This window comes from Pseudogymnoascus verrucosus (assembly GCF_001662655.1).
Source record: "Pseudogymnoascus verrucosus strain UAMH 10579 unplaced genomic scaffold scaffold_8, whole genome shotgun sequence".
In the NCBI taxonomy this organism is placed as follows: Eukaryota; Fungi; Ascomycota; class Leotiomycetes; order Thelebolales; family Thelebolaceae; genus Pseudogymnoascus; species Pseudogymnoascus verrucosus.
Genome location: NW_017263659.1, coordinates 183,804 through 204,938, shown reverse-complemented (window position 1 = coordinate 204,938; position 21,135 = coordinate 183,804). Strand labels below are relative to the sequence as shown.

At 51.4% G+C, this 21,135-nt stretch overlaps 8 protein-coding genes across 8 annotated transcripts; 3 read left to right on the top strand and 5 right to left on the bottom strand.

The window, feature by feature from the left end:
* Positions 1–31: 31 nt before the first annotated feature.
* On the bottom strand, positions 32–930 carry VE01_02592 (uncharacterized protein; the record flags this gene model as incomplete). Its single annotated transcript, XM_059463454.1, has 4 exons — positions 32–448; positions 500–674; positions 724–838; positions 894–930. 3 exons carry the CDS (start codon positions 928–930, stop codon positions 563–565), a joined length of 264 nt encoding a protein of 87 aa, XP_059319925.1. The 3' UTR covers positions 32–448; positions 500–562.
* A 1,420-nt stretch (positions 931–2,350) lies between these two features.
* On the top strand, positions 2,351–7,754 carry SRB8 (RNA polymerase II mediator complex subunit). Its single transcript, XM_018272099.2, has 4 exons — positions 2,351–3,346; positions 3,393–3,990; positions 4,041–4,245; positions 4,294–7,754. The coding sequence occupies exons 1-4, from the start codon at positions 2,782–2,784 to the stop codon at positions 7,414–7,416; spliced, it is 4,491 nt and encodes a 1,496-aa protein (XP_018132951.1). The 5' UTR covers positions 2,351–2,781; the 3' UTR covers positions 7,417–7,754.
* Positions 7,755–8,030: 276 nt separating this feature from the next.
* VE01_02590 (uncharacterized protein) lies at positions 8,031–10,984 on the bottom strand (the record flags this gene model as incomplete). Its single annotated transcript, XM_018272098.2, has 6 exons — positions 10,370–10,984; positions 10,259–10,312; positions 9,590–10,199; positions 9,334–9,539; positions 8,569–9,277; positions 8,031–8,458 (listed from the first exon to the last, which is right to left on the bottom strand). Exons 1-6 carry the CDS (start codon positions 10,583–10,585, stop codon positions 8,031–8,033), a joined length of 2,223 nt encoding a protein of 740 aa, XP_018132952.1. The 5' UTR covers positions 10,586–10,984.
* A 2,185-nt stretch (positions 10,985–13,169) lies between these two features.
* Positions 13,170–14,917, top strand: RAC1 (Rho GTPase). Its single transcript, XM_018272097.2, has 6 exons — positions 13,170–13,379; positions 13,460–13,492; positions 13,545–13,603; positions 13,656–13,836; positions 13,902–14,134; positions 14,204–14,917. Exons 1-6 carry the CDS (start codon positions 13,350–13,352, stop codon positions 14,265–14,267), a joined length of 600 nt encoding a protein of 199 aa, XP_018133075.1. The 5' UTR covers positions 13,170–13,349; the 3' UTR covers positions 14,268–14,917.
* Positions 14,918–14,971: 54 nt separating this feature from the next.
* VE01_02588 (uncharacterized protein) lies at positions 14,972–16,193 on the bottom strand. Its single transcript, XM_018272096.2, has one exon. The coding sequence runs from the start codon at positions 16,148–16,150 to the stop codon at positions 15,059–15,061; it is 1,092 nt and encodes a 363-aa protein (XP_018133074.1). The 5' UTR covers positions 16,151–16,193; the 3' UTR covers positions 14,972–15,058.
* Positions 16,194–16,701: 508 nt separating this feature from the next.
* Positions 16,702–17,888, bottom strand: VE01_02587 (uncharacterized protein). The gene is made up of 2 exons (XM_018272095.2): positions 17,464–17,888; positions 16,702–17,407 (listed from the first exon to the last, which is right to left on the bottom strand). Exons 1-2 carry the CDS (start codon positions 17,777–17,779, stop codon positions 16,893–16,895), a joined length of 831 nt encoding a protein of 276 aa, XP_018133081.1. The 5' UTR covers positions 17,780–17,888; the 3' UTR covers positions 16,702–16,892.
* A 144-nt stretch (positions 17,889–18,032) lies between these two features.
* Positions 18,033–20,157, top strand: VE01_02586 (uncharacterized protein). Its single transcript, XM_018272094.2, has 2 exons — positions 18,033–19,678; positions 19,740–20,157. Exons 1-2 carry the CDS (start codon positions 18,096–18,098, stop codon positions 19,879–19,881), a joined length of 1,725 nt encoding a protein of 574 aa, XP_018133080.1. The 5' UTR covers positions 18,033–18,095; the 3' UTR covers positions 19,882–20,157.
* Positions 19,695–21,050, bottom strand: SHY1 (surf-like protein). The gene is made up of 3 exons (XM_059463453.1): positions 20,757–21,050; positions 20,085–20,703; positions 19,695–20,035 (listed from the first exon to the last, which is right to left on the bottom strand). The coding sequence occupies exons 1-3, from the start codon at positions 20,989–20,991 to the stop codon at positions 19,933–19,935; spliced, it is 957 nt and encodes a 318-aa protein (XP_059319938.1). The 5' UTR covers positions 20,992–21,050; the 3' UTR covers positions 19,695–19,932.
* Between the last annotated feature and the right edge of the window lie 85 nt (positions 21,051–21,135).

Below are 21,135 nucleotides of genomic sequence, written 5' to 3'. Positions count from 1 at the left end.
AAAAAGCAGCATAGGGAGCGATAAGAGTCAACTGAAGTAATGCTCATAATATAATCCTGAAGCTAGCTTTTGATGTCCGCCCACTGAACCCGATTCAAGCCATCCACCTCCAGCCCGCCCAATAATCCCCAATGTCTCTCTCCTTGTCGTACAAACTTCCGTTCCGCTCCACCTACAGTAGCAGCCAGCAAGAGACAACCCATACTATCTCCGTGGCGGTATCACAGAGACGCCCAACAGTGGCCCGGTAATTGTATTGGTAGATCCGCCCGCTGTATCTCTCTCCAAAAAGGGGGTGGGTAAAATATATATGCAGTAAAGTACATGATTATGCTCGTACGTCCGCCGTCTCAAGCGTCGTGTCGTTCCGCCGCGTGGCTTACGACGAGGGAGGGGGTGTTGATGCTCCTGAGGTTGGTGGGGGAGGGAGGAACATTGGGAGGTAGGTCTGTGGTTTGTCAGTGAGGATTCTATGGAGGTGGGATGGAGTAATACGTACGATGATAAGCGACAAGACTGGATGGGAGAGGCACACGGTTAGTTATAAGACAGTGGTCTTGTTTCAGTAAAACTTACAGGACATTCCGACGCCCATATACGCTGGTTGCGATGCAGCAGCCTTGGTGTCTGGGTTCTCTGAGAGCCAATTCTGAAGTGCAATGACGACGGAGGCCCTATCCAATGGTTAGCTGCCGCCTCAGATCCTTCGCGGGGTCTTCATACCATCCAATGTACTTGTTCCTGGTGAACATGGCAGCCATTGGCACCGTGCTGCTCAGAGTGCTCCCGATATCTCCCAAGCTACCCTCCTTCGGGGCTGGCTGCTGGTAGGGGATGACTGGAGCTTGAGTTAGTCGAGCGCAATGGTGTCCTGTTGGAATGAAAGCACTCACTCAGGTCCTCCCTGCGCATATCCTTCTTGGCCGACATTTTGAATTATGTATTAGAGCAAGGGCGTCGAGAATTGTCAAATCGTTGCAGCTCGTCACTGGAATCGTTGGTCGTGTCAATTACCCCAGCGGAAGTGTGCAGTCCGATGATCCCCAGATTCGGAGACGAGGTAGGCCCGTTTGGGTTAGGGCGGGTTCACACAAGTCACGTCAGCAGCAGATAAGGTGACGATTAGGCTATATATACACAATCACAAACTGTATCTGGTGTATTCTCTCCATATATCGTACTTTGCATACCTGTGGTGTATCAATAAATAAAACCAACATAAAGGCAAAAGCGGGAACAAGCATGACATAGAAACTGTACAGTGGCTAAGCTGATATATTCTATTCAATTTCATGATACGTTGGTTGGTTACGTTACGTGGTTGTTGGTTTTGGATGTTAAATTGTCCGAAACAGCGAAAAGCGGCCTATCTACCCGCAGTTTGTTGTTGTTGAACAGGCAATCTCAGGCGATCATCTCACACACGCAGACACCCACACCACCCGAAACCCCAAGAGACCAGACCAAGTTGAGGGAGAAATCTCGGTCTTACCCGCTTCTCCCGATGCACGTAAAGTTGTTCGGGAACCCTTGTTGGAATAGACCGAAAAGAGGTAGTACTAGAGATAGTAGAGTTAGTAAACGTGTGATGGTTCCCGCGGAAGTACGTACCGACCGTGGAATAACGTGCCCGGTGTCCGGTGCCCGTGCCTCATGCCTCACATCTGTCTGATACATAAACTGGCCCTAAAATCAATATATTGGAAGTGTCAGTACAAGTCTAGTTTGTGCACGCGATAAACGAGTCAGTATAGTATAGTAGTTAGTCGGGATGACTTTCCGTACCTGCCTGTCCGCGGATATATGTAGATATTGTAATATATTCCCATATATTTCTATACAATATATCCCTATATATCTACGGTATATAACTATCTCCCTTACTGCAGAATAAACAACAACAAAAAGAATATGTCATCGAAGGGGTGAGTGAGTGACAGTGCTGCATGGAATAGAACCTGCGTGGTTCACCCTGTTACCTGTGTGTCCCACCCATCTGCACCTTCCATACACGCATCTTTTCCCCTACAGCAAGTCACTTTACAGTAGGTAACTCACTCATAAAATACAACAGATAAGTAAAATAAGTAAAATAAGTAAAATAACAGTACCTTGTATTTGTTTGATAGTTACCGAAATACCAAAATACCCAAGATACTAACAAAATACTAACCCATTATGGTAATAATCCCACACTAAACCACCAATATTAGCCCCAAACGGCAAGTACGGCTGTGCACCCACTTTAGCGTCAATTCCCCAGCATCCCATCCACCCATCCGCCCCATCCACGCACCATCGGCCCCCCAGCTCAACTTATTGCCGCGCCCAATCGTCGCCCTCTTGTGAACTGCCCAGTGTGAATTGCGAATAGAAGCCTCTCTCTAAATACTCTGTTACCCAGCCCAATATCAAGACTTCACAATCACATAACATAACATATCACCCACTCTAATTGCTCCGAACCCATCAAACACACTACCCATTTAACAACTTTTCCCAGTTGTTGATCCTTCCACCAACAGACTAGGCCTCGGGGATCGCTCTAGAGCCGTAGTAAAACCCCCACACTTCCGGGGCCCTTGCGCCTTACGCTATTGTCGTGGCCGCCATCTTCGGAATCATCACGTCCAAAACCAACCTGCGATCTCCCCATTACACCACCACCACACAAGACACGCACTCGGCACTTTTCACACCCGACAAAGCGCTCCCCGCCATTTATGTGATCCCAAAAACCGCATCAATTACAGGCATGGCGCATCACGTACAGCCTCCGCGATGAGCACCCGACCACCACAGCCCGGCCCGCGCCCGCCCCAACGCTCGCTGAGCGGCACGGGCATGTTGCAGAGGCAGGCCCAGCAGCGGAGCCATCTCCAGCAGAGCCAGCAGCAGCCGTCGCCGGGGAGGGCGAGCGACAGTAGTGCGGTCGAAGTGATAGCCGATGGCGCCGAGACGGCGCCCCCGCGACTGGAGCCGTCGAAGCCGGGAGGGTCGATGGTGAGGGTGGAGGGGCTGATGGCTCAGAAACAAAATATAGTTAGCATGGAGTCGCCGTCGCCGGCTGGTACGCCGGGCGCGGTTATGCCTCTCCCGAAGCGGGCGAGACAGAGGATTCCGTTTAGGCGGCATGAGGCTCAATCAGATGCGCCGAAGCAGGTTGGGTCGCCTCAGAAGAGTTCGGCGAATTTACCATTACCAATGCCGGCAAGGCCAGGTCGGAGCGGTGTATCTCATATACAAAAGAAAGCGCATGATGGAGGGAACTCGCCAAAGAAGGAGACTCGTCCAAAGCCATATGTGTTGGAGCCGCCGCCAGACGCGCCCAGCTACCCTTCAAATGGTATGTATTCCACCCCGTTTTAAGTAGACTTCACTAACATAGACAGGACATTTGGACTACTTCCCCTGGACAGGTACCCACAATGAAGACAGCTTCAACGATAATGTAATTCGACAAGGCTATTTCGATAAGGTCCAGACAGGCCAGAACGAGACGGCGTCCGCCAAACAACAATTATACCCCTCACTACGACAGAAAAACGGCCTACAAACTCTTGGGTCTCTATTTGCGCATGTTTTGGGACAGAGGAGGCAGCACTCCCAAATTACCGCTGCGCCATCGTTCAAGCCACCTCCTCGAGTCACCTTGACAGATACAAAGAGGGAAACTTGGTTGCGAGATTTAGCAAATCCATTAATACCATTACGACGCCTCAGCAGAACTATACCGCACGGCATCAAGAATAAGGTGTTGTTGGAACAATGCACGAGGAAAAATGTTCCGACTGAAAGGGCGGTGTGGCTTGCTAAATGTGTGGGGGCAAACGAAATCAGAGCCTCAAAGAGAAAGGGAGTCCCGGGGGCTCTTGCAATGGGCGGCGAGTCAAAGTGGATTCGAGATTGGACTGTATGTGTAGAGCAGTTTGTCGACGGTGTTGTTGCAGCTGGTGGGGACAAGGACTGGAAGTCAAAAGTCCTATATTCGTAAGTCTACACACTGCTATTCTAAGCAGCTCATACTAATCGATTGGTAGTATTCGACTTTCTGCACATCTGTATTCGGAACAACTACTGGATACAGAACATTATCTGGATTGGCTCCTGTCGTCGTTGGAGAGCACTCCCTTGACGAGGCTACCAATTTGGTTATTGATAGCCGAAGTGTATTGGGCCGATATACTACGATATCGTAAATCTGCTCGGCGTGTGGTCGCAGCGCTATGCTCGAATCTCCAAGATGTACGTATACCCCGTGTTATTTATGTTCGCCTACTAACACAAGTGCAGGCGCATGAGAGTCCTGATCGAGACCTATTACTCCCCCTGATAGAGCGGGTGGGAAACATCCTCACCGCGACTGTCAGAACAAACCCCGAAAGTTTTATTGCCTTATCGCACTGGCCAAAGTACAGTGATACATTAGAAGCGTGCAATACGTCCGGTGGACCAGATGAGACGCAGATTTTCGACGCAATTAGCCGTCGCAATGCTCGTCTCAAGTCTCGATCTTCCGGTGGAGATGAAACCCAGAACTCACGGCGCCGAGTTATCGACCTACTCGACGCCTCATTATCGGTTCAATTCTCCCCGGACCTGCCACGAGAATGCTGGAAAGGGATGAGAGATCGAACACTATTGGTTCAGACTCTCTTTGATTGGGCCACATCCTGTGCTCGCCCAAGTCTTATGAAGACATTTGTTGCTGCCCGTCTTATGAGGACGTGGAGCCGACATGGGATTGATGTGGACGAATCAGTCTTGAACTACCTGACCTTCCGGAGCAATGGGCCCGGTGTATCCGGCGACGCAGTATACCACTTAGTTTCCGAACTGGCAAGGTCTGGCCACTTCTGCGTCTCCAAGTACATTCAGTGGGTAATTGCTCGAGGTGGCCTCCACGGGTCCCAGGATGTGGCCACAGACGGACCTTGCGTCACGAGATTACTTGCAGAGTTGCCCGTACACGACCTTCCCGAAAACCTACTCAGGATTCGCAAGACGTTACTTAATCGTGCTTCATTTTCTGTCGACAATGAAACTGAGACTATTAATAATATGTCTCTTGCTTTTGAGCGTTGCAGCCCAAACTTATATGGCAAGACACCTTCTGGAGAAGAGGCTCCAACGACGGCAGATGTTGTTCAGAACATTACACACCTCAGCCGCACTGTCAAGGCAGAACTCGGACTGCAACTCCGAAAGCAAATCAATCTCCGTATGACTAAGACGTCGCCCTCGGAGATGGGAGAATGGAAAGCAGATCAAGAATACGAAACTGCAACAACAGTCACTGTTGCGGATTTCAACTTCACCCGCGCCGTTCTAGAAGCCACCGAAGACCTTTCGATGCTTGCCGATATTCTCAAGCTCGTCTCGAGCTCCAGCAGCATCCAGATTTTAGCTTCCATAGCAGACACGCTTAACATGCACCGGCTCACTTTTTCCGCGATTGGAGCACTCAACGACCTCTTCGATACGCTTGTTTCGCGCCAATTCAGCCTGGGGGCTATCCAAGGCCCTGAATCTGTCGCCTTGCTTCACTCTCTGTGTGCGCTATCTGGGACCATCCCAGATGCCGCGAACGTACACGTGCAACTATCACGGGATGTGGCTCGTTGCGTTCGCAGATCCGCTGTTGATGCTTGCTCTCCTGTCTCGGATCATGTAGCCGAAGCACTACAGAAATCTGATGGCGATATTTCCGATGAGGTTGATAAGCTGTTGTCCAGTGGCACTTCAATGGATGCTCCTACTTTAAAACGACTCTTCCAAGTTCTTATTAATCAGATGGAAGCGTCTTGGGCGAAATCCGATTCAGGACTGCAGAAACATGGTCCAATACTCGAGCGCCTTCGAACCTTTGATACGAAGCAGTTCGACAATCTACTCACTCCTTGGGTTGAGCAGACGATCCTAAAAAGCGACAGGCCTAATCTGAGCCATGTGCTTGGTCCGCTGATCAGTGCAGGTTGCCTCTCTTTCAAAGACGTCTTGAAGGCATCTGTCTCGAGCGTTCAAAAGACACGGGATGATAGCGACAAGCTCATGACAAGTCGCATTGCCTTCGAAAGCCTTTCTCTAGTCCTAAACACCTATCGCGATGGCGACATCATGTCTGTCGAGGACGCCTATACGTTGAATATTAGACGGACCCAAGCCCAATTCAAGGACCACTTGGCCATTCTGAAGATCGCCCGCAACGCCATAGAGATTTCCGAGCCATCGATCGACAACAACGATGTTACAGTAAACTTATTATGCCAGGGAGATGCATTCCGAAGGTTCTTGCAGCGACTTGTTCTTACCGAGTTCGACTGCGTTCTAGAGGAATTCGTCACACCGCTGGCAAAGTCGCAAGACCTTCATATTATCACTTGTCTTCGCGCCATCCTTCGCGGTCTTTTAGATCTCAAGACAACTACCACAGGACCTGAAGATTTAGTTGTCGCAAGGCGCATAGAGGTGATCTTCGGCGTAGCGTCAGATCTTACACTACCATTCTGCCAGCTCGCACTACGCTCCCTCTCAGCATCCGAGGCACCCAGCTCAAGCAGTGAAGCAGCGGCAGATACATCACGTCTAGAAGCCTACGAAAGAGCAGTCGACGCCGCCCTCGCAAACAACAACCCAACCTGGACAAAAATAATCCCCACCCTCGACCCCCAAATCGCACAACACCTCTGCGACCGAGCCGAGCGCTCCCTCCTCTCCACAATACCCTCCTTCAAACCCCCATCCTCCGACTCCCCCGCCCCGCCTCAACCGCCGTCCGATCCAGCACTCGCAAAGAGAATGCTCTTCGTCATCTCCGCGACGGCGTATAGCACCCAAAACCTCGGCAGCAATACCACCGCCCTCGATATTGGGGAGAAGATTAATAACCTTGCGCACGCCCTGTCGCAACCACCTACCACAGACACGTACAGCGAGACTACCACGTGGTTACCTTTGATGCTCGAATACATAACCACGCACGCTTCTACCCTCCCGTCTTCTAGGCCCGCAACAGATGTACGCGCGCGCGTCCTCCTGGCGCTCTCGGCGCTGCTGTTAGCGCTACACGCGCATACCGGCACTGACGCGCTATCTGAACACGTCCTGGACGTCTCACTCCTCTTGGTGGACGAACTCCCCGACGATGCGAGGGCGCAGTGTGGACGTTTCCTATCGGAGCGCGGGAAGGAAGTTGTGCTGGGGGATCCGGGGTTGAGGTATGTTTTTGGGCTTGAGACAGGCGGAGGAGGGGGGGATGGTGGGGGAAGTGGGAATGGGGGGACGTTGATGATTAATCAGCGCGGAAGGATGGAGGGGTTCGTGGTGAGGAGGTGGGAGTGTTTGAGTGAGCCGACGCCGTTGGTGGGGGAGAATGATGCGGCGTTGAGTTTGAGTTTGTTTCAGGCGAGGAGGTGAGGTGGGGAGGGAGAGGGAACACTGGTGTGTTTGAGTAGCTGTGGTGAAGTAGGAGTGTGGGGGAGGTGTGTGTTTTTTTATTATATTGTGTTATTGTTGTTGGCGGTGGTGTATGTACGGATGTGATGGGATTGTTGCGGGATTTGCATAGCGACGGTGATGATGGATATGATACGTACGATACGATAGAATGAGGATGTAGTAATGACACATAACACATGTGGCCAGTAGAGCCAAGTTTAAACAACAGGACTTTTTGGAAGTAGTACGGGATAGCAACAGTGAAATTTTTGCTTTGACACGATAGCTAGGTGCCGGCAGGTAAGGCAGAATGTGGTGGTAAATAAAGATCATGGGAAATATAGTCGATAGACAAATCAATCGTACTAGACATACAAGTTCGTCCTATCGTACAGAAACCGACTCCAGGTCAATAACACAAGCATCACTCTTTGTAACAACCAACCACCATAAAAACCACCACTTCAAATTATCATCCCATCATCCCAACCCTTTTTCTTCCCTTCTTTCCGCCCTCACCCCTCTTCTCCCCATCTCCCCTCCACCCCTTCATTCCTCACCCCCCGCACCTCGCCTACTGCGCTGCCGCTCACTCAATCATCATCAAAAATCTGATAACAATTCTCCAAAATCGTCTGCACAACCCTAACCTGCCACCCCGCATCCTGTATCGCCCCTCCCCCCACCCCACCCATCCCCATCAGCGTCGGCCCCCACACAATCGCCAAATTACTACTCGTCATCCTATTCACACTAGCCGCCTCCGTAACTCTATGAAGATGCAGCGTCACTGCTCGGAGAGTAGCGTAGTTGGGGTCGGGAAGGGCGTTGATGATGGCGTGGAGAGAGTCGCGGCGGACGATGTCGTCGTCGAGGCGGGCGGCGGAGATGAAGGAGGCGTATTGGGCGGTGGTGAGGAGGGGGTCGGGGAGGTCGCGGAAGAATTGTTTTAGGAGGCCGGCGACGGAGTTGACGTCGTGGAAGAAGGCTTCGGGGTTGCGGAAGTCGACTTTGGATGAGTCTGGGGGGTGTTAGCCTCTGCTGTCTTCTTCTGTCTTATTTCGGTTGTTTTGGGTGGGAGGAAAGACGGTGGGAAAGCAGGAAAGGGAAAAAGGGGAAAGAGGAACTCACCATTGTTAAAAATCGCCTTAATCTTATTAATATGCGCCGCCGTCCCCGAAACCCGATAAATCCCCTCCACCTCCAGCCCAAACAGATCAACAGCCTGTATACACTGATACACCACCATCGGGATTGGCGACCCGTCGCGCTGGAACAGCTGCTCCAGGTTCATCCCGAACACCGGTTTCAGCGGGGGGAGATTACTTGGGTCCATCGCTGCTGGTCCGCGCTGTTGCTGTTGTGGCGCCCCGTACTGTTGTTGCTGGTGCTGTTGCAAGTGCTGAGGTGGCCCTTGCTGGTGCGTCGGCGTGTTTTGCTGGAGTGGATGCGTTTGCGGAGCTGGTGTCTGGAAGGGGAGGGTCTGCAGCTGGGGTGGTCCGCCGGCGGAGCTGTAGGCTGGTGCGGGGGCGGGTCCTCCGTTGCCCATGCGACCGGGGGGTCCGTTATCGCGGGACTGCGGACGCCCTTGGCTGAAGCTGCGCTCGTGTTGTTGGTATTGCTGCGGCTGCTGCTGTTGCTGCTGCTGGGCGGCGGGTGGTGGTGGGCCACCTTGGTTGAAGCCGGGGCCTCCTGCGCCCATTGGGGATTGCTGGGTCGGAGTGCTGGCGGCGGCGGGGCCAGTGGTGCCTTGACGGGAGGCGAAGCTGTTGAAACCTTGGGGGATTTCGGATTGTCTGCGTGCTGCTGCTGCGGCTGGGGGAGCAGATGGTGCCATGACCTGTGTTGCGAATATCAGTATGGTTGTTGATGGTGTGGATTTGCGGGGGTACTCACGGGATGACGCTCGTACTTGATCTCAGCTGGTCGAGGAGGGACTTGAGACGAGTGACTTGCGATGAAATAGTTCAAGTCGCCTTCATTGTTAATATCCAGGATAGCCTCGCGCAAACTGCGTGTTGTCTTCCCACCCTCGCCCGCTTGGTCTTTCAGGGGACTAACGCTCATGCCGTTGTGGAGGAGTAGCTTCTCGTTGAATGCGGCTGCTTGATGTCAGTATATCCTCATGCAACCAAATTCCTATAGAGCTTACCAAATTTCTGCATCTGCAATACTAACGCGGAGTCGCACTCATTAATCAGATCCTGAAGGCCCTTCACGGCCTCCGGTCTCCCCTTAGTCAGATGCTCGTGGCGGACGGACTGAGCAGTCTGGACCTTAGAAGCATATTCCGTGTCAGCAGCTTGGGTTTTGCGAAGCAGGTCCTCCTCGTGCTGGGCAGCAGATTTGGGTCCCTTCAGTCCAAACTTCTTGGTCGATGCGCGATCTCCAGTTCGCGCACGATCATAATCTTCTGCCAGGGTATCATATTTAGCCTTCGCCTTCCGCATAGCCGTCTCGGCGTCAACCAGGCGCTGCTCTGCTGATAGGCCCGTGGTCTTCCAATGTTTTCGGCCCCGTTCAATGTTTGCTGCCATCTCAAGCATATCCTCGTGCATCTGGTGAAGTGAGGCCGCAAACTGCGCTCCGTTTTCTGCCATGCGGTCTTGTATCCGGGTTACCTCATCGTAAGAGGCGATGAAGGAGTTTTGACGGTGCTCTGGTCGTCGGAGGTTGTCGTGTGTAATCTTGGATATCTTGCGCAGCCCAACCGAATGGTCTTCTTCCAGCTTAGACCTCTTTTGCAGGAACAGGGCGAATTCCTATAGAGAGAGCGAGTTAGCTTCATTGAACTGGTTTGTCGGACTCGGCGCAACTTTACCTTTGCTGAAGCAACGCTCTGCTTGAGCCTGTTCAACAGAACTTGGACTCCAATCTATCAATGCAAGTCAGTTGGGGGGGTGTTCCCATACCATGCGCGCGGGTTACTCACCTCTGAATTGACCACGTTTTGCACTTGCTCCGTGTATAGTCCGCCAGCTGGTGCTGGTGCCGCAGAAGCCGGCGCGTTGCCGCTGGGCGCCGCCGCAAGCTCGGCAGGTGCGCCAGTGCTCGAGGACATCCTCCCACTGCTTTCAGGGCGCTGGGAAGTCGTGGTCTGGGTCTCTGAGAACTGCTGGTCGGTGTCTCTGGGTGGTGGGTTCTCCATGGTGGGCAATGGGCTGCTGAGGTTGAGCGCGAAGAAGCTCAAGTGATTTTAGGGAGTCTGTTTTGTTTGTTTTTTTCGGATTCCCATGCAACTGAGGGTTTGGTTCTTTTGAGAGGTTTTGAATCGGAGGGGATCAGGCTGATCCCGAAAATGTATCAAGATCTTGTAACGCGGTACACGTCGGGATATTACGCAGGACGTGATCGCGGTTTATGTTATGCGCCTTGGTCCTCCAGCGAGTCAACGAGTGGCCTTGGTCGGCGAGGTGGAGGTAGGGATGCGGCACGCCGTGTGAGGAATGCTCAGAGGTTTGGAATTGGTGACGAGGAGCTGAAGGAATGGAAGTAAATTGAAGGGCTCACTCTGACAGCGAAGGAAGCTGTGGGTTGAGCGTTGAGGTGGTGCGTAAGTACCACATGGAAGTGTGGCGCAGACATGGGGGGAACATTCTTTAGGTTGGTATGGGCTGACCCTGAATTTAGCATGGCCGAGAGTACTAGCTAGCAGGTTATGACGAGCGAAGGATCATTGGAATGGAGTCAAAAAAGAAAAAGAAAAAAAGGGAGGAGTGTATACAGGTTCAGGATGAATTTGCATTCTGGTGATATATTACATCTATTGGTCTCATTGTTTGCGATACAGGTCAGAAGAAGCTTCCTTGCATCATAGTTGTCGCTGTCTACAATGCGTGCGATGTGTTATATTTCATCCCATCTATATAAAGATACGTGCATTCCAGCCCAGCCAGCGTTGTCCACATTATTACAACAGTATCCATCCGCCGTATATTTGGCCCCCCACAAAAAGCTACAGCTACTGTATATACGTATGTTCTGTGCTGTGCTGTACATATTATAATCTCATCTATATATATCGTTATACCGTGCATATATATATACTTCTAACCAACTACGCACGCCAGTAACCATAAAGATGGGACGAAGTGGGAGCTGCCGCACAGTCTCTTGTGCTAATTTCAAGCTGCAAACAGTGATGTGCGCTGCATCTCACATAACCCACCTATTCGAGTAAATACCTGCGATGCTGTACTGTACGTCAATGATGCTGTGTCAAGTGATAAGGAGTCGGGAACAACACCGGGAACAGCACCAAGAGCACGGGATAAGGGGAAACGGGGTCTTCCCTTCCCTTCCCATCCCATCATCATTTTATTATCTCCGACCCGTTCCACATCCCACATCCCGGCTTGGCCCCTGGTTTCTTGTGACGAACTGCTAGCTGTCCACCAGAAAATACGCCGTCGGTATAGCGTAGTACTGTGTCTTCTGTGCTCTGGTGTACTCTATTATACGGAGAACGGGTACACCATGCATAGCACGAATACTGCGGTCCGTATTGTATGTGTGGGATGTGTGCCGTATACTAGAGTACCAGAGTATGCATGTTGAGGTTCAGCAATAACGTCTTTTGAGCAGCACACCGCCGGGAGAGAGAGAAAAAGGGGAAGCTGGTTCGACATTAGGATAGCTTGCGTGAATGCGGATATAGCTGCAAGATAAACGTACATACATACCTATTAAACCATTGCAGATCTATTATACTCCTCTTGATCTCAATATACCTCAGCCAGCTGCCCATCACTCACCGTCACCCCCCCGTATCCCACCACTACCCTTATGAGCTTCCATTTAGGATAATCCAGGGGACCTTTTTGCCGTGCACAGACGAATATCCCTCCATTGGCACGACGCTGCGTCCGTTCATACGGAATAGTGCTGTGCTCTAGCGTTCATAGCGTTCATAGTGCCCACAGCTCAAACCCCTCTCCGTCGCCCTATTTGCCAATCAGCATAATCGAGACAGGGGCCCCATTTCGTCCTTGGGGTTTGTTGTGGGACTCTTTGAGGGACCTCATGCCAGCCACACGCACACTCCCACAAGTCAAGCAAGGTCAAGTCCACTCAACTCACACCGAGAACCGCCCAGATAGCCAGCCAGATAGAAACGTACAATAACACTCCTCCAACCACCAGCAGTGTGGGCAACATCGACAACTTACCAGAACATACCCCCACAACCAACCAACCCTTGATCCAGATCGCATCAGCGGCAAACCATAAGCTCCTTCGAATCCCATCCCGCAAATCAGATCGTCCCGGCCGCCCTCGGGAGAATCTCGCCGTCTCCAATCAATCTTCATCAACCAAGACACCTCGTCGCCAGAAAGTCCCAACCGCCGACCTCGACAAATCACACGTCTGCGTTAACTGTACTCAATTCGAGGTCTCCAACCACTCGAAATAGCCTTCCGAATAAAAGGTCCCCCATACAAAGACGAGGCTACATCTTCCTCCCTCGGCCGAGTACGACAACCTTAACTCCAGACTCCCGCCAACCCCTCGGATCCATCATAAACCACAACTCTCAACTCCTGTTGCAGATCTCCAACAACAACAACTGCATCTAGAACGCCCAGTTCCAGACGCTTTGTTGTTTCCGCCAGCTTCACACACACAACCTACCTAACTTCCATATTCTGAGAGCAGGAGATACACTCAGATCTCTCCCACACACAGTAACAAAGTAGAACCTGAAACGGCTACAAGACGTGTCAAAATACCACCAGAGAACCCACGTCAAGGTACGCTCAGACATTCCCACGTTCCAAACGAGCATCGGAACGAACATTGTCCGCAGACCTCTGACGCTTCCACAAGTTTTAGCTTCACGCCTTTAACCAGCAGAACATCCTGCTTCCATTCTCGCCAGAACTCTCCCCGAACAACCATAATCATAATCAGAAATGGCGGCACCCGGAACTCAATCCCTCAAGGTTCGAGAAGCCCTCCCTACCCCATAACCACGGCAAGAAGATTGCTGGTGGCATGAACATAGCTGACATATTCCCCGCAGTGCGTTGTCACCGGTGATGGTGCAGTCGGCAAGGTATTTCCTCCCGATCTTAACTTTGGCTTCTTGTATACTAACATGGCCGCAGACTTGTCTCCTGATTTCCTACACCACAAATGCTTTCCCCGGAGAGTACATCCCAACAGTGTACGTTCACCACTCCGATCTCTGCGAATTGCAGCTGCTGACATATTCCCAGCTTTGATAACTACTCCGCGAGTGTTATGGTCGATGGCAAGCCGATCTCCCTGGGCCTCTGGGATACCGCCGGACAGGAGGATTACGACAGACTGAGACCGCTCTCATACCCCCAGACCGACGTCTTCTTGATCTGCTTCTCCATCGTCAGCCCTCCTTCTTTCGACAACGTGAAGGCCAAGGTACGCGCCCTCCCCCCCACATCACTCTACTTACCTAGAATCCCCCGCTAACACTCCCTCCCCAGTGGTTCCCTGAGATCGAGCACCACGCCCCCAACGTGCCAATCATCCTCGTAGGCACCAAGCTGGATCTGCGCGAGGACCCCGCCACTCTAGACAGCCTCAGACAGAAGCGCATGGAGCCCGTGTCATATGACCAGGCCCTCGTGGTCGCGAAGGATATCCGCGCGCACAAGTACCTGGAGTGCTCGGCTCTGACCCAGAGGAACTTGAAGAGTGTCTTCGATGAGGCTATTCGGTATGTTTTTGCTTTGTCCCACCCCGGGGATCAGATAGACAGATGGATTGGGTTGCTAACTTAAACAAGTGCGGTGCTGAGCCCACGTCCTCAGGAGCGAGGCAAGAAGTCGAGGAAGTGCTTGATCCTGTGAAAGGCTTAATACCAGAACCTTAAAAAGAAAACATCTACACTTGTCTACTCACCTCTTCTCACTCTACTCGTCGCCGGCTCATCAAGATTCCCCCTGGATCTCCCCAGGATTCCACATGGAACAGATTTGTCGAGCCTGAGCCTCTTCTCTTATATTTCCTCTCCAGCATACTGTGCCTTTTCATGCGGCAAAAAAATCGGTGCAGATACCGGGGTTTTATTTTTTGCTAATTCGTCTTGCCTGGAATTTATCTCTTTTGTCGATACTGCGAACAAAGAGAAAAGGGGTGTTGTGGGGGAGAAGGGGCGCGGATATCCAGTTTGATGCGAAGTTGTTTAACGCGTTTTCATGAGGACTCGTTGCATGTCATCGTCGCATCGCATGCAGTTGCAGTCGCGAGTTCAGCAGGGGCTGTGTCGCAGTCTGTGGTAGATTTTCTCACTGGGCGACATATGCGGTCAGTTTTTTTCATCGGGAAAGAATGGGGATGGATGTGCTTTTGCGAATCGCTAGAGTGGACGTTGGGACGACGCGGGGGGAAGTGATAATTGCATGGGACATGATTACTAGGCCGATATCACCCTAGTTTGCGTAGATAGCTGGGGATTTTACTGATGAATGAATGCAAAGAGGAGTTATTAAGATCTGACATGCACGGTTTTTCACATTTTGACACCACGATGAATAATTCTGCAAATACGGAGTCTCCGCTTGTTAACGCTGTGAAATTACCATTCCCACAATCAAACTCAAAACTACTACGACGCAATTCATACACCCCCTTCCCCGATTTACGCAACCCTCGCCCTCCGACTCGGATGAATCCCACTCTGATCCTCCTCCGGCACCCCCCTCTTAACCAACTTCTGCTTCTCCTCCTCCCCAATCCTCCTCGTCCTCTGCTCCATCAACTTCTCATTCTTCTCTGCAATCTTCCCCTTCCTGACCTTCGTATTACCCCCACCCCCCGCGGTGAGCTCAACATTAATCTTCCTTCCCCCTCCTCCCTTCCCATCGTCAAACTCGCTGTGGTGATAAGTCTTTAGGCACGTCTTCATGTGATCGTACCCCTCGAATTCGACGAATGCGCAGCCCTTTGACTTGGTGGGGTCGTCTTTTTGGGTGAGGTTGCGCACGGAGATGGGATGCACGGCAGCGAAATGCGCAGTTATGGATTCCACCGTGGCGGTGAAGGGGAGGTTGCCAACAAACACAATAAACCTAGCTGGCGCCTTCTCACCAGCCGCTATAGCCGTCGCAGCCGCAAGCCGTTTCTTCTCGCGATTACGGTTATTCTTCTTCTTAATCGGATTCCCGTCCTTATCGAGCTTAGGCGCTTTCTCGGCTTTGGGAGTTTTTCCTCCAGCTGCTGCAGCTGCGGCGGGCTTGCTGGCCTCGGTTCCGTCAGAGGCGACGGTGGGTTTGGAGGCTGCGGCTGCTTCTTCGGCAGCGCGGTTGGCTTTCGCGTTGGCGATTGCTTCGGCGGCTTGTTGGGCTTTGCGCTCGGCTTTACGCTCTTTTTTGCTCTTCTTTGGGACATCTTCCTTTGGCTCCTTTGGTTCCTTCGGTGCGGCGTCTTCCATCATCGTATCCTCATCCCCTCCCTCGGCATCCTTCTTGGGCTTCTTCTCTTTCTTCTCCTTCTTCCCCTCCTCCTTCTCCTTCTTCTCCTTCTTCTCCTTCCTCACCTTCTTGATACCACTCTCCTCGGTGTCCTCACCGCCTTCCTCGTCATCATCACGCTTACGCTTCTTGGGCGCTGCTACTTCCTCGGCGCCCTCGTTGTTGTAGTCCTCTGGCACATCGGGGATGGCGTCTTGGGCTTTGCGCTTTGCGGCTTTGCGCTCGGAGCGGGGGCCGGCGGATTTTTTTATGGGCGCCATTGCTGTTTGTGTTGATTGAGTGGCGGGGGGAATTGGGGAGGGGGTTTGGGGAAGTGAGGTTCCTGCGCAGACACAGACACTTTTTTTGGGGGTGCTTATCGGGAGGGATGAAGTTTTTGGATAAGCGGGGGATTGATGATCCGGGGTTCCTGAGACGTGGGGATTGGGATGGACTACGAACGTGGGGGGAACATAAATGAAGATATAGAGCACATAATTTATTAATTTCATAGGGATAAATGTGAATTTGGTGTATCTATTGCTTATATTTATTTTGATGCTAATATCTTGGGTTTTTGTTTAATTTATGTGTTATTAAACTCGCCATACATATATTCGTGCTTTATATTATTATCAAATATATTACAATCATTTAAATAGAGAAGGAACGACCCTTAAAATATTTAAATAGGGAAAGAGCAACCAGCTCTAGAGGGAAAGAACGATTCATTAAATAGAGAAAGAGCGACCGACTCCAGAGGGAAGGAACGTTCCTTCCTTCCTAGGGGCTTACATTTATAAGGGAAGGGACGACCAGCTTCCGAAGGAAAGAGCGACCATCAAATATAAATTGGCAATATTTTAACTACAGACAACACCTAGACATGACGTGGGAAAAGCCAATACGGCGATCTGCGAACCACAGAGTTTTCATTATTCTCAGCTCATAGTTTGTAAACTCAACATCAAACGCTCGACAACATATAAATCGCTATAAGCCCATGGATGCCCGAGAACCCTCCTAGTAAAAGATAAGATCTATCTTATCCTTTCCCGTCGTAGTATACCTCTCCTTAAACTCCGCCCTGTTCAACCAATGAGTAAGAGGCACCTGCGTCTCCTTCATCTCCAACAACCCCCTCTTCTTCACATCGATATGCGACGCATCGACAATAATCCTCTCCAGCCTGTCGATCTGCAACGCGCCGTCATCCATCAGATCTTCCAAACGCTTTGGCGTCCCAACCGCCATCCCCGTCCGCTTGCTCTTCAGAAACTTGACCGCATCTTGGAGCTTGATGTGCTTCGCGAAGAGCTTGGCTACTTCGGCATCCTTGGACTGTAGCTTCCTGACGACCCTCGCAAGATCAGCAGCGCGCTGACCTGCGCCAGCGACGATAATAGTGTGTGGTGCTCCATTCTTCTTCGATGCTCCCCATAGCCTCGTTGGGTTCGAGCAAACGCTCTCGAGGAATCCAGGTAGGTTATCAAGTGTGCGGGGTTTATTCCACGAGGTGGTATCTCTTATGGAAGTCGCTGTTAAATACGTTAGCCTTAAATCCCAACCAGACACGACAAGATGCTGTATGTACCAGAAATATGCCTATCCTCCAACTCAATGGCGCTGAGATCAGACTCAAACTGCGTAGTTCTCTGGTCCACATAATCGGCCAACAACTGGCTGTCCATCTCCGCGAACCTCTTGTTGATGCCAGCCTCTATATCGAGATAGTCTTCCTCAAATTGCTCCTTTTGCTTCTTGGTCTTGGGCTTCTTTGCTTGCTTCTTGTCCTTTGCCTCGACCTCGGCGTCTCTCTTACGCTTTTTTTGCGGGCTGCTGGCATTTTCAGGCTCGGGGCTGGAGATTGGTCCCTCGAGAAGAGGTTCTTGCAACTCGTTGTCCGACATCTTTTATGAAAGTTGGGAGGTCAAGTACCCGGTAACTCTAGTATAGACAACTGGATTTAAATGCGTTCCGACGAAGAATTAATTGAAAACTGTACAAGTTCGATATTTGGCGCAAGGTTGGAAATAGCAGAATAATTTATTGGCTCACCGCCTTCAAAATAGCTCTGGCACATTATCTTATCTTATCTTAGCGCGGCATGGCCTTATCCAGGGTCTTGTTGACAAACGCGACGTCAATTCGATCATGCCGACGCTGACGCGCAAAACGAATATCACATCGACCTCTGTGCATTGACTTCCAGAATAGCCATCCAAAATGTCGGCAAGGAGGAAAAGCGCTCGCAAAAGCGGCGTGGGCGCATCTGCAATTCATCCGCCCTCAACCACCGACTCGCTCAACTTGGCTGCCCCCGAACAATCACCTTCACAAGTACGACAACCACGAATCACGCCCCGAAACTCACTCACCGAAGATGCCGAAGCTGCAAAGCCAAAAGAAACACCCTACACTACGCTGCGGCAGCTGTCCAATATCATACCAAGACCAACAACTCCAATTCGTCGTGCTTCAAGCGCCGGCCCTCCATCCACCCATAGAACGGCGCGTCGCACACCGGGGGCGCAGAACATAACACCTGGAGGGTACGGACCTGGCTCTACGCGGCGACCAACGGCTGCTACTCCCCATGGCCGCGCTGCTGCACGGGAGATTGAGATGCGGCGAGCGGCCGCCCTCACGCCGGGCAAGGATAGGAGGAGAAGTGGGCTTCAGAAGCGAGAGACACCCCGTGATTTATTGAGGCAACTGAGTAAGAGGCTGGCTCCGGGCACAATTCCAGTCGCTGCGTTACCTGAAATGCAAGAAGCTGAGGGGCCGAGGTTGCCGTTCACGAGGTTGAATGATGTGGATGATGAGCCAGCGCCGACGAGACCAAGGCTTTCGATGGCCATTGGAGACGACGAGGATGATAGCCTTTTACTGCCGCCACATTCCGATGCGTTGCTCGACGATGATAATATGACGATGCGGTCTGTTGAGCTTCCACGAAGGGCAGTCAGTGAGCAAGCTGGTGGTCGATTGTCACGTGGAAGCTTTGGAAGTATCAGATATAGCGATCAATTCGATCGAACTATGGGTGATCCGGAGAGATTCGACTCAAGCTTCATCCAGGGAAACTTTGATGATGATGGGCCCTTCTTACAAGATGATCCTAGTATCTTGGACGAGAGAACCGGTACTTTGGACCTGAGAGGGGCATTCGCGGCGGGTAGGTCAAGCGATGTGCGTGGACCGTTTGAGGACGACGAACATGAAGCAACCTTTGCATTTGCGGTGCCGCCGAGAAGGGAAGATATGGCGACAAGTGCACAGGCTGCAAATGTTGGCGTGCCGAGACGAAGTATAGGTCCGCTTGAAGGGACTGAAGTAGAAGAGGAGGAAGAAGTCCAATCAGAACCAGAGGAGGTGGAAGAAGACAACGAACTTGAGCGGGAGCTCGAGCTCGAGCTCGAGGTTGAGGATGAAGATGAAGATTTAGAGGATTTGGATATCGATCAATTAGAACCGACTGTTGATATGACTATGACTGATACGGTTATGACGGATATCCAATTATCAGCGCAAGAAGTGCGGAAGCCGAAGGCCAAGAAGACAATCAGGGTGTCAAAGCATGGTATACAGTACTCATCGTTACCTGCTGGAGTTGTCAAGAAGCTCGCTACTACGTTTGCGAGAACGGGCGGGAGTGGCAGCGGAAAGATAAGCAAGGATGCACTGGCAGCTATAATGCAAGCGACGGATTGGTTCTTCGAGCAGGTTAGCGATGACCTTGGAGCGTATGCTGCCCATGCAGGCCGAAAGACAATTGATGAGAATGATGTTATGGCACTTATGAAAAGGTATACATTTCGAACACCCAGATGATGACCATTTGGGATCAAAGCTAATTATATCCTACAGACAGCGCCAGACAAATGCTATCACCACCCCATTTGCGCTTGCGCAGAAGCATTTGCCGCGAGAACTTCTCCAAGATTTCCGGATGGTGCCTCCAACCAAGCTGAGAGGGGGTAAAAAGCTTAAAAGTACAGAGGAGGAATAGAAACGCCAATTGATGACAATTCTTATGACATACAACGGCCAGTGAATGCCTTTACGACCAGTCTTTATTCTGCCTCACTTTACGAGCAACATCGGTCGGAGGCTTCTTGATGACCATCCAGAGCATTATCGATGTTGCAGCGGCAAGCGCATACCTAGTATCCGTTAGCATGAAGGAATTAATAGGAGGATAAGGGGTAATACCATGTAAATATATACTGAGCATGATTATTCCTCAAATTGACCTCAGGTGCTCTGCCAATGGGAATACCACGAGCCTCTCTGTCCCAAGAAGTCATGAGATTTGGTGCCATTGTCTCCTCTACCCACACAGCCTGACTCCCCGTCAACGCTGCCATCTGCGCAACATCCGGGAAATAGAACTCATTCTTCTCTGGGCTGTTATCCGGCGTGAACATGTTCTTCTTCCAAGGCTCTCGTAACAATCCCTCCACTGTGATTTCGCCAATCGGTAGACCGTCGGCGCGGGTTTTCGGATCCTTGAACTTCTTTGCTATCCATCCCCTATTCACCAACACCGTAGTCCCATCTCCCTCACGCTCAAGCGGTGTGATGACGAGATAACCATCCTTCCCCTCGTTCAAGCGCGGCCCTATAAGCATCTCCTGGTCGTGGCGGAAGTGGCCCGTAGCGTAGACTCGTCGGTAATCGAAGTCCTTGATGGCACTTGGATCAATATGCGGTGGTAACGGCAGCGGATCGCGAACAAGTCGATCTTCGAATCTTGCCATCAGCTCGGATTTCCAGCCCAATCGCTGGACCTGCCATGTTCCCAGTCCGAATGCTATTATTGGGATCAAAGCTAGAGTATACCATTAGCTGTCTGGTCCATACTTCGGACGCTGTTTGACCTACCAAGTACTATAAGCCCCGGCCCATGCTTCTTCCCCCCTGACCTCACAATGTTCGGGGGGTTATCCAAGATGGACAAAAAGTTTGGGTCCTCCGCGGGTTGCCTCCTGCGGATCGCAGTTCGTGATATATGTCTACATTCCGGGCATTTTTGGAACAGCGATCGCTGCGGTCGTCGCCATGCTGCTCTAGAGGCGACCCTGAGAGCTTGCGAGACCGTCGAATAGCCTGCGCTCATGGTAATTGGAGGTTTTTTGGGTTGTGTTTTGTCGGATTGCCGCGGAAACTTGATGCTTGATATGGGCGATAAGGTTTAGCGTCCCAAGCACGAACCTTCTATAATAAGACGGCCACGAGGGAGAACGGTCGAGAACGCCAACGA

What these genes read in the sequence shown, in the direction of transcription:
- SRB8 (XM_018272099.2), top strand. Translation starts at nt 2,782, where the DNA reads ATGAGCACCCGACCACCACAGCCCGGCCCGCGCCCGCCCCAACGCTCG. An exon ending in GCCCAGCTACCCTTCAAATG is followed by an intron (nt 3,347 to 3,392) that starts GTATGTATTCCA and finishes TAACATAGACAG; the next exon opens with GACATTTGGACTACTTCCCC. An exon ending in TATGCTCGAATCTCCAAGAT is followed by an intron (nt 4,246 to 4,293) that starts GTACGTATACCC and finishes ACACAAGTGCAG; the next exon opens with GCGCATGAGAGTCCTGATCG.
- RAC1 (XM_018272097.2), top strand. Translation starts at nt 13,350, where the DNA reads ATGGCGGCACCCGGAACTCAATCCCTCAAG. An exon ending in GGAGAGTACATCCCAACAGT is followed by an intron (nt 13,604 to 13,655) that starts GTACGTTCACCA and finishes ACATATTCCCAG; the next exon opens with CTTTGATAACTACTCCGCGA. An exon ending in TCGACAACGTGAAGGCCAAG is followed by an intron (nt 13,837 to 13,901) that starts GTACGCGCCCTC and finishes CTCCCTCCCCAG; the next exon opens with TGGTTCCCTGAGATCGAGCA.
- VE01_02588 (XM_018272096.2), bottom strand. Translation starts at nt 16,150, where the DNA reads ATGGCGCCCATAAAAAAATCCGCCGGCCCCCGCTCCGAGCGCAAAGCC.
- VE01_02587 (XM_018272095.2), bottom strand. Translation starts at nt 17,779, where the DNA reads ATGTCGGACAACGAGTTGCAAGAACCTCTTCTCGAGGGACCAATCTCC. An exon ending in GGAGGATAGGCATATTTCTG is followed by an intron (nt 17,408 to 17,463) that starts GTACATACAGCA and finishes CGTATTTAACAG; the next exon opens with CGACTTCCATAAGAGATACC.
- VE01_02586 (XM_018272094.2), top strand. Translation starts at nt 18,096, where the DNA reads ATGTCGGCAAGGAGGAAAAGCGCTCGCAAAAGCGGCGTGGGCGCATCT. An exon ending in GTTATGGCACTTATGAAAAG is followed by an intron (nt 19,679 to 19,739) that starts GTATACATTTCG and finishes TATATCCTACAG; the next exon opens with ACAGCGCCAGACAAATGCTA.
- SHY1 (XM_059463453.1), bottom strand. Translation starts at nt 20,991, where the DNA reads ATGAGCGCAGGCTATTCGACGGTCTCGCAAGCTCTCAGGGTCGCCTCT. An exon ending in GCCGGGGCTTATAGTACTTG is followed by an intron (nt 20,704 to 20,756) that starts GTAGGTCAAACA and finishes GGTATACTCTAG; the next exon opens with CTTTGATCCCAATAATAGCA. An exon ending in GCTCAGTATATATTTACATG is followed by an intron (nt 20,036 to 20,084) that starts GTATTACCCCTT and finishes AACGGATACTAG; the next exon opens with GTATGCGCTTGCCGCTGCAA.